The sequence below is a fragment of the Carcharodon carcharias genome, chromosome 11 (genome assembly GCF_017639515.1).
Source record: "Carcharodon carcharias isolate sCarCar2 chromosome 11, sCarCar2.pri, whole genome shotgun sequence".
Lineage (NCBI taxonomy): Eukaryota > Metazoa > Chordata > Chondrichthyes > Lamniformes > Lamnidae > Carcharodon > Carcharodon carcharias.
This window is the reverse complement of record NC_054477.1, coordinates 159,144,114-159,158,420: the sequence shown is the minus strand read 5'-3', so window position 1 is coordinate 159,158,420 and position 14,307 is coordinate 159,144,114. Positions and strand designations below refer to the sequence as shown.

Here is a 14,307-nt window from a genome sequence, read left to right as displayed (position 1 = left end):
CTCCCTCTCCTTCCACACAAGACCACAGCAGCTCAAGGCAGTGGCTCACCACCATCTTCTCGAGGGCAACAAGGGATGGGGAAAACAAATAAATGTTTCTGCCATTTTCCAATGCTTACATACCTTGCAATGCCCAGAAATCCCCAGCCACAAGGATGAAATTCTTAAAGAATTGTTCATCATGAAGGCACAAAAACAAGTTAGGTTTCATTAAATAAAATTTAATTTTGTTAAAATAATTTAAATCCAAATACAGTTGACATGTCTGCATCGAATTATATTTACACTTCTTGCTCGATTCAGAAACAGCAAGGCTACACCACAGTCAACACCTGGTAAAAACGGTGCTATTAAGTATTCAGTTGCGTTAGTGCTCGACAGCTAACTGCCAAAAGATTATGTTTTAATTCACCTCTGGGAAGCGCTGAAAATATACTGATGTTAAAATAAAGTTAACAAAAATAAAAATACAGTAAAACAGCATTTGAAAACCATTAAAGCCAAATACAATATAAAATAGGTTTTTTAAAAACACAATGTCCAAAGAATGGCGGTTCAGTCAACGAATCCTTGGTTTCAACGGGAATGCAAACAATTTTCCAACACATTACAGCTAAAACCAACAGAACTCAAACTAGTATGTGTTAAAGGCAACATTCTTTACTGAAGGGAAGTAAACAGGATTAACGTTGCAGAGAAGCTTTGGTAGCCATTCGGGGTAGTTGGGAGATGTCGAGGAAATAGCTCAAACCGTTTTCAGCAGGGTCAATTCTTTGCAACATTAAAAAACACAAATGCATTTGGTGAGCCAGCAACATCATCAGTTCTCATATGGGGTCACTTTGGGACAGTTCACAGGATATTTGCTTTTTCTTTGCACCAGGCAACATGTGGCATAGTGAAGTTTCAGATGAATAACTTCCCTCCCCGAACCCCAGGCTCTTACAGTGAGGCACTGCTGGAATGGATCAACATTAAAGTTTCAGAAGCCCAAGTGTAATTATATACTGTCACGATACAGTCACATTCCCTTTGCCACGACATTTTGATGCATTAAACACATTTATAAACAGATTTTTACAACATCACCCCGGTACACCAATACATCAAAATTGACACTTACAATAGATCACCAACTGCTTTATATGTAGAAGTAGGCTAATGCCACTCCATTGCTTCTCCGCAGCAACATCACATTAAATGCCATATTACTTTACACTAGGTCTTAAGTGAGCACATTTCTCCATTACTGTCACAAGTTACATAACTCCAGAATACAGGCTGCACATTACAAAACTAACGCAGGGGGTGGCTCCATCAACTTACTCTTGAAAGCTGGGATGCAATGTGAAAGCAACTTGGCATTTTCACATCGATAGCACTCAGTTACCGACAAGTGTGTACAGTGCAGAGTAAGCAGGCTGACTCCTGGTGATCCCAACTCAGGAACAAGAGGGGTTGAGAGCGTGTGTGTGTGTGTGTGTGTGTGTGTGTATCCTTTCCCCCCCAGATATCCAAAAGGATCCGATATCACCACCACCCCCCCACCACCAAAAAAAAGGTCGAGAAGTCACAGGTCTTCACCAGATCTAAAAACAAAGTGCTGGAAAAACTCAGCAGGCCCGACAGCATCCGTGGAGAGTGATAACGTTGAGTCCAATATAACTCTTCTTTGGATCACCTGCTTTGTTCAAGTACCTTTAAAGCTGGGCTGCCACCACTTTTGCACTTGTGGAAAATGCCAAAATTAAACATCCACAGCTGTTCTTGGTGGTTTTTAAAACTTTCACAAACACCATGCTAGTTATTAAAACAAACACCATTGGCAAAGTTGGAATGGCGTGTCAAAACCACAAAGCAAATGTTTAAAAAAAACATATGCAGCTACGCCTGCACACTGGCAGTGATAGCACAAGAAAATATTGGACAGGATGTGAATAATTTTCTACATTAGACTACTGAGGTCAGCAGATCTGAATAGACCTCACTTTCATTAGAAAATTCCTTCAGGTTTTGGCCAGGTGACTCATGTAATGGTTCAGATATCCACTCCCCATCTGAACACTGTTAACATACAAATGGCAAATTACCCACCTAAACTACAGGCTACAATTTTCCCCATATAGCAAAAATGGCTCAGGATTGAACTCCAGTCATTTAGAGCAAAAGCATTACAACATTGATTTGCAGCTAGTTTTAGTGCTGGATGCAAGGCTTTTTTTACTTTCAATTCTGGATTGGTGCAGTTAACTCAAATTATTTCCACTGCTCATATACAAAACAATGAAATTATTTCATGTGAAATTAGATGAGGGAGATATATTACATGCCAAAAAATGTTACATTGCACAATATCAATCACTGCCCTACATCTGGAAACTTCCAGACATCAATGTTTCGATGTTACTCAGGAACAGTACCAGCCTTATGGTCTGTTGTAAAGGAGCGAACCAACAATTTTTTTGTTGTGAAATATCCAATGCTAAAATTGGTCATCCAATTTAAAAAAAACCTATTGTGGGGAGTCAAATCAAGATATTTACATTAATTCTTTCCGCACACATGAAAATTGCCGCACAAACCTTTCTTTTTAATGAGAGAAGTGGATTAACCAATAATGTGAAACTGATGAAATACACCCTTCATTCTTGCTAATAACCCAGTGTCAATAAACACATTTTATTGTTTATAGAATTATTCCTGCCCAAGGTGCCAGCCACAGTTCCAGGCATAACACATTCTCTTCAGATGATCATCAGTTCAAGTCCCATTCCAAAGACATGAGCAAAAAAACGTTGGCTAACAGATCAGCGCATTACTGTGGGAATGCTGCATTGTGGGAATGCTGCATTGACCCCCTGCATCTTCCCTGAGGTGCATGTAAAAAATAAAAAAACCCTTGGCACGATCAGAAGAGCATGGGAGTTTCCCTGGTCAACATTTGTCCCTCAAATAACAGGCTTGTTTGGTCATTTGGCTGGTTACAACTGGGAACACAAATCAAATACTTTCATCTGGCTGAAGTGCTCTGGGACAGGAGTCATGAAAGGAACAACATATATGGAATGCTTTTGATCTGCAAACAGGATACAAGGAGGAAAACATCTTGAAAGTTTGTACCTGGGAGGTGTCTAGCTCCTTCTTGCAAGTAGGAATATGATGTGCATTCCACCAAGCCCCCATTACTTGGCTCTTGCTGCACCACAAATCCATTGTCAACCACAACAATAATAAATTTATGGTGGGGGGGAGGGGGGGGGGGTGGTGGTTTGAAGAATAAAATTGGACATTTTCTAAATAATGCTCACTGTGCTAAAAATTACACTGACAATCTATTCAAGATCGTCAGTTGGGACTCAGTGTGGGGCATCTGCATGTACTGAAGATACATATATTGATACACAAGGCCCAGTTCTTTGCACACAGAAAGAACATTAATGCATAGCACCTATTTCAGCTAAACAAAATAAGTGATAGCCATTCACTGGTTCATTCCTCAGGGCAATGCCTTGACCAATCAGAGTCAAGCTGCCTGGTTTAAATTTCAAACAATGCTTGGCAGTTAACTATCAGTCACCATTAACTGGTGCATTCCCCATGGCAACACCTCTACCAGAGTCCACTTGCCAAAAAATCAGCACTGTCTTCTCATATAGTATGAAGCTGTCGCTTCCCCTGACAGTTATCCTTGGGACTGTCCTGATGAGTACAAGAGGAAAAGCACTGACAAATGTCTTTTATCAGCAATACTCCAGTTCTGTAATACCAAATGACTATTCATAATAAAATGTAAAATATCTTGTTGGATCACATCCTTTCACTTCCATTTTCTCCTCATGGTTTCTCGAGCCAGGCATTTCACTGAAGGATAAGACCTTGCAGTCAATTCCTTTAAGAGATAACACGTTTCTTTCCTTTCCACTCTTCCAAACTAAATCCAAAATCCACCAAAACCCTATCCAAATTTCACCTTTCTGCCACTGCAAACTCATCCTAACTGTACATTTTGGGATGTTGGAGCCTGCTAAATAAACAAAGGTCGGGGGTGGGGGGGGGGGGCTTGGAAAATGGGGTGGTCTACATTTTGCAGCTTTAGTTTAAAGGGTTGCATTTCAATCCCTCATGACTTCACGCTAAGAGGGGACAATTGTAGCCTGTGGTAATTTGCTACTCAAAACTTTTAACCACGCGGGGGAGTGGATACCCAAGTCTATTTATTGAACAACACTTTCTAACGGAAGCAGGGGCTAGTCAGTTCAGCAGATTCTGGCAGTTTAGCACAAGCTAGACCTTCGCATTCTGTCCAATATTTTCATATAGGAACACTGCCAATATATAGGTGCAACTACACAAGTCCCTATTCAAGTCCACTCTTGGCGGTTTTGACAGATGTCTAGCTTTGCCCTTAATGTTTATTCGCTAACTAAAGCAGCGTTTAAATATAGCAGTAGGCTGTATTGAAACTTGTGGGTTTCCAAATGCCTCACTTCATAAAACAAACAAAAAAAAGAGAAAAAAAATGAAATTAAACGTGCCCATGAATAGTTCCTTTTATGCAATCATAGAAGTTACACTGTCAAAACAGCATTTAAGCATACACGTCACATAATGAACTAGTATATCAAACCGTACTTGTATACCAGCTGCACGCAAGAGAGCTTCCAGATCCAGGACAGAAGATTTTTGAGTGCTCTATCGGAGAAATAAGATTGTTCTAAAGGTAGCTCTGCTTTGGAGCAATCAACTTCTCCGATACACCACAAAAGTACACAGGAAATATACTAGTAGTGCGTGCGACAGGAGTATAATTACTTCCATACATCCAGCATGACATTGGAAAAGCAGGTTTAAGGATTTGCAAACACAAATGAATTCTTATTTACTGTAACATCTACTTGCAGAATAATTACAAGAATATTGGTTCCATATTAGAGAATATGTGACAAAACCAGCCAGATTTCACCAGGAATAAAGAGATGGGAGCAATTTGATTTTGTAAGATGCCTCAAATATTTTGTTCCACATTTTACTTTAAAAATACAATGTTAAAAATTGCACGCTATGCCAAAACAAACTTGGGGATACCAACTCGAGTGTGAATTCAGTTAAAACACTTGTGTAAAACTAGACAACTGATGTGTCAGCAAAGTGAACCAGAGTGCAGCAACAGCAAACATAATTCATATTACAAGACATCTTTTGGGATATTGGAAATACATGATTAGGTGCTAATTAAAAGTCAAGTTTCTTCTTTCACCAGAAAAAGAAAGACTTACTAGGGAAACATCTTGTTCTCCCAATCAGATTCTGAAAACTGAAAGTGCCTATTGTGCCAAGGTGTCTTTGTTTCTGCGGTTGTTAAGAATTAATAGGTTAAGCTGTTTAATACTGTTAAAGCAATCAGTCTAAGGGCTTTTAAAAATATTAACCACTTAGCATAAACAATGCATGGCAAATGTTTCCAACTTTGAAGAGCCTCCTTTGGCTTAAAGGGCAGTTAGGCTAACTCACAGGCAGCAAGTGAATCAAATTCAAGAGGATTTGCGTGAGTTAATTTGCTATGTTAACCCTCCCAGTCAATGCAATGGGTGCACTGCAGACCAAACCAAAAAATAAAAGGAAATTCATTAGCTAGCCATTTTACTTGTGCAAACTGATTTAGCACCAGATAGGAGGAGATCCTCATTATGAAACTCACACCTAAACAAGTGAGTTAACTCAGATTACCTTGCTGCAATTATCCATAGTGAATACAAATCAATCAGTCCCTTTCCCCACACACATCCCCATCTTCCACTAAACATATGTCACTGGAATGAAATCAACATCATTTCCTGGAACCAATCCCATGTAAAGAACAACTAGTTTTAAAAAAGGAAAATTTGTCTTGTGTTCACAACAGCAATAAGGCAAGACTATGTAGCTAAGTCTACTGTCCTTAAACAGGTGAACATACATAGCACCTGTCTGCAAATCAACTTACATCATCAGAAGCTACAGCCCAGATTATAGTTATAGTTTAAAGAAAAACAGCAGCACCAAACGATAAAAAAATTAGTCTAACTAGATTAACTTTTAATATCTAGTTAGTTTGCAAAGAATGTTGCCCACACATACAGATCAGTTTTTAAAGGGGTTGTTAAATATGAAATGAGGCATTGCTGTAAATATATCAGAATGTTCAGGTAAATAATAAAACAATGCAAGACACTGTTTGGAAATGTAAACTTAAGCTGAGATATAACAAGACAATAAAATACATCTTTGAATGCTTCAAAAAAAAGTCTGCACATTATAAGCGAAGCTAAGGCTCCCATCATCCTGTACAAGAAAAAAAATCACACAAAGTGGATCCCATTTACTGCATCTTCAGTTTATTGTACTGTATTAGAAATGGAAAATAAACTAATCACAATTTGCAGAGGTGTCTTTTCGCCTTCTTGGTCTATAAAAAGAAACCTGCACCCGTAACTTGCAGTTTTGTTTTAAAATCTTTTTTGCAACAGTTAAAAGTCACACAATCCACCACATACCATTGAAGATGCAGGATGTCATCTTGCGAAGGAATTGAACAGCTTGAGTGGAGGCAAACCTCGATCTGAAGAATCAAGTTGTGTTGCTCGTGTTGGGTACGTCCAGCGACACGTTCGGGTTTTCACTTGCACACACCATACTCAAAACCCAACATGTGATTTACTCCATTGGGAATCTAGCAGTTAAAAAAAAATCTGAATACGAGATACATCAGTCTTACCACACCAGGGCTCGTCTCCTCCAAGTGTGTGACAACTTTTACGGATCTGACAAGGTTCCCTCAGTAGGGATGAACTTTGGAGAAAACTGTCTCATTTCCACAATTCCAACTGCTGGTTCTACGCAGTGGCATTTAAAAAATAAACAAAATGTTCCTGTAACACAATTGTCAGATATTCAAAAGCAAGCAAAATAAGACCGCAAGTGACTAAAACACTTTGCTACTGCGCTCATTTATTAAACCACTACAGAATGCTCCAATGTAAGACTTTAGTAATTATCTGGTGTTCAGCCATGCATTCATTATATTCTTAGTTCAAAGATATAAAATGAAAAAAAAACCCACAATAAAGTATTTGAGCACCATTCATAAAATAAAATATATTTTTGCCACTTCTGCATCAGGAAAGAAGGAAATCGGAGGGATAATATCTACTAGTTTGTAAAATTTGATCATTTCAAAGGGTTTCCATTTTTTTATAGACTCAAGCGATAAATGCAATAAACTTTTTTTTCAACGTGCAATACAAGAATCTGAATCACATTTGTCCGGATTGACTGCAATGTGTGATTTGGTTTTCGATTTTGAATGTGAAATTTTGAAAAATTTCCCCACGTGTTACAGGTGATCTTCGGGCATTCGCTTCCTTCGAGCTCCATATACCATCATACCTGTTGAAAAACCTGTCCATTAGCAGACTGAGACACTCGTGGGAATGGGAGACGATATGCTCTTCCCCTCAGTAGAGTCTACAACAAGGACTTTTATGCAAAAGTCTCTAAACTTGACTGAAGATTTTTCTCAACCTCACAGAGGCAACTTTCCCCAACTAATCCTCGTCCTCACCTGCAAGAATCAAGACTGGACAAGGAGTTTTCTTCCCCTTCTTCCCACTGAAGAAGCACTCGGCATCTTGGGTCAATTAAAATCACAACAGTGGAGTAAGCAGACATATAGTACGGGATTGCTTGCCCCTCCTTACAGAGCAGGCTTGCGATGGCTGCTGTGTTGATATTTCATAAATGCATCATGGCAGCAGAATACCTGCCATTTCCACCTTGATCACAGAATGATTCTCAATTCCTTCATCTTGCAGGAATGATAACATCTTTTCTTTCTCTGCATAGCAAGCAGTTTTTCTTTTAAAAATCGTGTATCCCTTTCCAAATTAGCCTCAATTTTCTACACAAAAGAGCCTCACATTCCTCTTGATCCTCCCTATGAAGTATTACAAAAAGAGAGAGAAAACTGGTGCCATTTTCTCTTACTAAATGCCAAAAGGAAAATGATTAAAATAATCACTTTGCAAAAGCGGAAAGGAGGAAAGAATTAGCCAAATCTTGTAGCTTTGTAAAGCTGCTCGCTTTTTGCAAGAGTTGAACAGCGTCGATCTTTCAATAAATTGTAGTTTGATAGTTTTAATGTTCTCCACTGCAAGTCAGAAAATAAAAGTCCTTTTGCTTTCTTCCTCCCCACCACATCTTGCTGCAAAGCAAGAAAACAGCACCACGAATGGCTTGTATCAAACAACAGAGCAGGGTAATGTCCCACCCACAAAAAAAAAACCCAAGTTAGTCAATTCTCTTTTCTGTATGATACAAGGAACATCTTGATCAGTCAACTGTATTACAGTTGATTTATTCACTGCCCTTTCCTTTAGAGACTAACAGAGGAATCATCAGCTTATGCTTACCATCACTTTTGCACCATTCACAAAAGGATAGCACTGATCATTAACATTTACCATACCGCACTGAAAATAAACCAGATGGAATCCTGAAGAAAGGCCCTTGGTGTCACAACTCCTGGTTATACTCTGCTCTAAAGGACTTAAAAGGTCCACTGCTTTTCCTTCCTTGTCTCTGAAGAACAGCACAGATACCTCCTGTCGTAATGTGTTGCCCATGTACCCTGTAGACACAAACAACTAAAGAATTTAGGCTCAGTTTCCCATTCACTACAGGAGACCACGAACTGAGAACTCTCTCCTCTCCCATTTTGGTTGCTTGCTCTCCCCTTTACAAGAAGCGTTTAAACTCCTCAATGACATCATGCAGGAAGAGTGCAGTCAGATTTATTGAGTGTGGACATCCTTCCTGTATCATATCAATTGCTTCTTTAAAAAAATTATTTTTTATAAAATCAGTGCATTTACACAGAGAGAACAGCCCTGGTCCTCAACCTTAAATCTTGGCTGTGCAGCTCGATTAAATAACCTGGCTCTTGTCTGTCGATGCTGCAATTCTCCCTTTTCACAACCAATTCGAGTCTCATCTTGCATTTAAAAAAATCATTACTTTTTACTGTTTGAAACAGGAAGAGCAGCACTGGCCATCAGTTATAAAGCTCCTCTTTTTAGGTATCGCCCTCCCCCTTTATAACAGTAATATGAAACAATCTAGTTTCACTGGATTGGAAGAGGTGGAGATCTCCCAGATCGGAACTAACTCAAATTCCTGCCTTAACCCAACTTATTAGCTTTGTCCATAGGACCCTGGTCATCAATTTCACCTAGGTTATAAAGCTCTTGTTGCTCCCTCTTTTCTTTTAAAAAAAAACACTACAGCAACAATCTGGCAGGTCTCCTGGGTTGGAAGAGGCAGAGATCTTGCAGACAGGAACTAATTCAAGTCTTTGTTAACCCAAAGAGTTTGTTTCTTCTCCTTACTATAGGGCACAGGAAGAACAGCACTGGTCCTCAATTATAAAGCTTCTCAGCGATACCCTCTGCTTTTTATAAAACAACATGAAAGAATCTGGCGGGTCTCCTGGTTTAGAAGAGGTGGCGATCTCCCAGATAGGAACCGATTGAATTATCTTGTCTTAACCCAAAGCATTTTTGTTTTGCTTTTTTTTTGTGTTTATTCTAGGACACAGGATGAGCAGCACTGAGCATCAGTTATAAAGCTCCTCGTCGATACTCTCTGCCTTTATACACAGCAATAAGGAATAATCTAGTTGCCTCCTGGGTCGGAAGAGGTGGAGATCTCCCCCAGATAGGAACTGACGCAAAGTCTTTCAGTGTTCTTTTGCTGTTCCGGGTGTGTTTTACTGCAGGACACAGGAAGAGCAGCACTGATCATCCTTGTCAGGTTGTGCAGCGTAGTTCATCTGCCTGACGATTTCAGCAAACAGCTCATCCACCATGGTCTTGCTCTTAGCCGAGGTCTCCATGAAGGGGCAGCCCCACTCCTCAGCCAGGGCCCGGCCCTCAGCGGCTGACACCTCCCGCTCGCTCTCCAGGTCCACCTTGTTGCCCACCAGGATGACGGGCACCTTCTCGTAGCGCTTCACACGGATGATCTGGTCGCGCATGGGCCTGATGTCCTGGAAGGACTGCTGATTGACCAGGCTGTAGACCAGGATAAAGCCCTGGCCATTCTTAATGTACAAATCTCGCATGGAGGCGAACTGCTCGGTGCCCGCTGTGTCCAGGATCTCCAGCACTGATGGTGATGAATCCACCTGTAATAGAACCATAGAGTGGTTACAGCACACACAGAGGCTATTCAGCCCAGGCTGGCTTTCCCCAAGAGTAACCGGCTTGTCCCGCTCTCCCGACTTTTCCCCATAGCACTGCAAATTTTTCTCTTCAGCTAATGATCCAATCCTCTTTTGAAAGCCTTGATTGAATCTGCCCCCATGACACCCAGCGAATGCATTCCAGATCTTAACCACTCGCTGCGTATAAGATGTCTTTTCCTCATGTCGCCATTACTTCTTTTACCAACTACCTTAAACCTGTGTCCTCTGATCCTTGACCTTTTCACCAATGGAAACAGTTTCTCTCCATCCACTCTGTCTAGACCATTCTATCAAATATCCTAGCTTTCTCTTGCATAAGGTTAACCCCAGCTTCTCCAATCTATCTACATAACTGTAGTCTCTCGTCCCTGGAACCATTCTTGTGAATCTTGTCTGCACTCTAATGCCTTTGTGTCCTTCCTAAAGCGCAATGCCCAGAAATGGACGCAGTCCTCCAGTTGAGGCTGAATCAAGTGTCTTCTCAAGTTTCATCATAAAGTCCTTGTTTTTGTACTTTACGCTTCTGTTTATACCACATAACCTGACAGCCATGGCTCAGTGGGTAGCACTCACATCTCCAAGTCAGAACGTTGTGGGTTCAGGTTCCACTTGAGCATACAAATCAAGGCTGGCAATCGCAGTGCAGTACTTAGGAAGGGCTGTACTGCTGGAGGCACCATCTTTCAGGTGAGACATTCAACTGAGGCCCTGACTCTCCTCTCAGGTGGCACCATTTCGAAGAGCAGCATTGGCGGTTGTGACCAATGTTTATTCCTCAACTGATATCTAGTCATTATCACATTACTGTTTGTGGGAGCTTGCTGTACATAAATTGGTTGTCCTGTTTAGTGACTACACATAAAACCATAAGAATTATTAGTGGATCATTTGGCCCATTGACCCTGCTGCGTTGTTCAATAAAATCATGGTTGATCTGACTGTGGCCTTCACTTTCCTATCTGCCCCCCATAACCCTGGACTCCCTTGTTGATCAAAAGTCTTTCAAATTCAGCCTTGAGTGTATTCAATAATCCAGCCCCCACTGCTCTCTGGGGGAGAGAATTCCACAGACCCTCAGAAGAAATTCCTCCTCAACTTAGCTTTAAATGGAAGAGCCCTCACTCTGAAACCATGCCCCCTAAATTCTAGATTCCCTCAAGGGGAAACATGCTCTCAGCATCTACCCTTCAAGTCCCCTTAGCATCTTACACATTTCAATCTGATCAGCTCTCATTCTTCTAAACTCTGATGAGTCTAGGCCCAACCTACTCAACCTTTCCTCATAAGAGAACCAGGGTCACCAATCCTCCAGGAATGAAAAGTTAATCTCCTGGACACAAGCTGTGAGCAAAATCCCAAGGAGGAAAAAACAATTAAAGCAAATGGTGCACTTTCCTGTATTGGGTGTAAAACTATTGCGGGTGGGGGAAGATGAGGAGGTAGGTGGTGAGAAGACATGTGATAAAACCTCCAGGAAAAAAATCCAATTAGTCCTGAAGAAGAATCATAATGGACACAAAATTTAACTCTGTTTTTCTCACTGCATACACTGAGCTTTTCCATGTGTACTTATTTTAGATCTCCAGCAGCTGCAGTATGTTGTTTTTATATATATCCTAAAAAAGTGTGAAGCAGGGCCTGAAATGGGACGGCGGTGGTGGCGTTTGAAAGGGAATACAACAAAAACAGAAAATGCTGGAAAAACTCAGCATGCCTGGCAGCATCTGTGGAGAGAGGTATAGAGTTAACGTTTTGGGTCCAATATGACTTCTTCAAAACTCCTGTGAAAGCGAGTTTTGATAAAGGCCTTATCAAACACTGGAAGGGAAATGGAAAGCAGCGAAGGGGGGTTAAGGTGAAAGAGACAAAGGGGAATCCCATCAGGAGAGGAGAGCAGTACTTCTTCAAGGTAGGCAATCCAGGAAGAGAAGCAGCAGTGAGTTAAACATTGAAACGAAAGCGAAATACTGCAGGTCTGAAATAAAAACAGTAAGCACTGGAAATACTCAGACAGTCTGTGGAAAACAGAGTTAACGCTTTGAGTCCAATACAACTCCCCTTAAAGTGGAAAAGGCTGGAAAAACTCAACCGGTCTGACAGCATCTATGGAGAGAGAAGCAGAGTTAATCTTGGGGAATCTATGGGAATACTGGTTTTTTGGGATTGGGATTGATTTCCAGACCCCACCCCCATCCCCATTGGCCGAAGCACTTTCTTAAACCTGTCCCACACCCACCACCAACCCCAACCCCCAAAACATTACAATGTGAATAATAAGGGGAGGTGGGGGGGAGAGAAGAGGGGTTAGATATAAAATAAAAATGCTACCTCTATCTCCTTGCGGTAAAAGTCCTCGATGGTCGGGTCATATTTCTCGATGAAGGTGCCAGTGACAAACTGCACGGTGAGGGCGGACTTGCCCACTCCCCCACTGCCCAGCACCACCACCTTGTACTCCCGCATGGCCGCTTCTGGCCACTGCCCCTTTAAAGGAGGAATAAGAGTCGGAGGGCAAAAAAAAAATTATATCCGAGAGGGGGGTGGGAATTAAAGGGGAAGTCAAACTTTCCCAAAAATGCCTTTAATTTTTTTCTCTTTCCCCCCCCCCTCTCTCTCTCTCTCTCGGGAGGGGATAAATATATAAAAATATTCACCCCCACCCACCCACCCACCCCCCCCCCCCCCGCCGCCCCCTTAAGGGAGACAAAAGGCCGCTCCCGCCTCACAGGAAGGTAACGGCGCCTCCTTCCCGCCCCATCTTCTTTTTCCTCATCGAATGTAACGCGGGCCTCTTCTCATTTTTTTTAAATTTTATTTTATTATTCCCCTAAAGCCCGACTCCTCGGTCGTCGGCGCCGCCATACTCTATCGGGCGGGGACTCTCTCTCGCTGCTCTCCGCTCGCTCGTTCGCCCGCCCGCGCCGCCTTCTCACGTGACGCGGCCCGGCCACCGTAGCCGGATGTCCCGCCCCCTCCCTCACACTCACTCTCTCTCTTGCTCCTCCTTGTCCATCAAGCGGCGCCCACCCAATCGCGGCGCCGGGAGGCCATGAGGACCCGCCCATTCCCCGCCTCCCGGCGCCGTCCCATTGTCTCAGCCGCCGTCTGTCAAACATGCTCCGCCCAATGCCGGCCGCCGTCATTTACATAGACCCCGCCCTCCCACCCATTTGCCGGCGCTCGGGACGTCGTCCCCGCCCCCGTGGCCGCCCTTCTTTCCGAGCCGGCCAATCGCCGCCTAGAACGCTCCGTGTGAGTCACGCCCACCCCCCACCCCCCCCCCCGCTCCAGCCCATTGACCGCACCCCACCCCCGGAGGCTGCCCGTCAAGAACGAGTGACCAATCCCGACGCCATGATTTACATAAACGCGCCCACAACCACCCCCGCCTCCTTGCGCCGCTCCCTGCCCGACCCCATTGTGCCGAGCCAGCTGCCCATCATTCCGAGCTAGCCAGTCGCCGCTCACAACGCTGCCGGACACGCCCACCCCCCCAGCCCCATTGTCCCCGGAGGCCGTCTCTCAAGAGCGAAACCGTCCAATCGCCGCGCCGGAGCCAGCCGCGCCCCGCCACCTCCGCGCGAGGCCTGCGGGCCAATCAGCGGCGCCCCCAGACCGGAAGGGGATGGCGGTTCAGGGATATTCTGATTGGACAACGTGCTTCCAGGAGCCTGCCGGCCTCAGCCAATGGGCAGAGGGCGCCGGGGTGGGGGGGGGGGGGCTGTCTCCAGGTGCAGAGATGTTGCGGATGCGGTTACCACGGGAACGCAGTGACAGCCCAAGGGGAATCCGGGAAAACTCACTCCTGCAACTTTACACATTGGAAAAAAAAACTCGGCACCAAACTGGCCTTGTGGCTGGAAAAAGCAAAGCCAATGAATAATTGCATTGCTTAACTTTAATATCTGCCAATTACACGCAATTAACAGCACAGAAACAGGCCATTCCGCCCATCTGCTCCATGCTGGTGTTTATGCTCCACAGAGGAAGATAGGAGCAAGCGAAGGCCATTCGGCCCCTCAAGCCTG

At 43.2% G+C, this 14,307-nt stretch overlaps 1 protein-coding gene across 2 annotated transcripts; it reads right to left on the bottom strand.

Moving 5' to 3' along the window:
• Window positions 1–205: 205 nt before the first annotated feature.
• Window positions 206–12,921, bottom strand: LOC121283831 (ras-related protein Rap-2a). Of its 2 annotated transcripts, XR_005944396.1 has the most exons (3): window positions 12,608–12,921; window positions 7,601–10,219; window positions 206–6,908 (listed from the first exon to the last, which is right to left on the bottom strand). XR_005944396.1 is itself a non-coding variant. In XM_041198608.1 (2 exons), the coding sequence occupies exons 1-2, from the start codon at window positions 12,740–12,742 to the stop codon at window positions 9,803–9,805; spliced, it is 552 nt and encodes a 183-aa protein (XP_041054542.1). In that variant the 5' UTR covers window positions 12,743–12,921; the 3' UTR covers window positions 206–9,802. The 2 variants fall into 2 exon arrangements, 1 of the variants encoding a protein (XP_041054542.1); XM_041198608.1 differs by having other exon boundaries at window positions 206–10,219.
• Window positions 12,922–14,307: the final 1,386 nt, after the last annotated feature.

What these genes read in the sequence shown, in the direction of transcription:
- LOC121283831 (XM_041198608.1), bottom strand. Translation starts at nt 12,742, where the DNA reads ATGCGGGAGTACAAGGTGGTGGTGCTGGGCAGTGGGGGAGTGGGCAAG. An exon ending in TTTACCGCAAGGAGATAGAG is followed by an intron (nt 10,220 to 12,607) that starts GTAGCATTTTTA and finishes GTTCTATTACAG; the next exon opens with GTGGATTCATCACCATCAGT.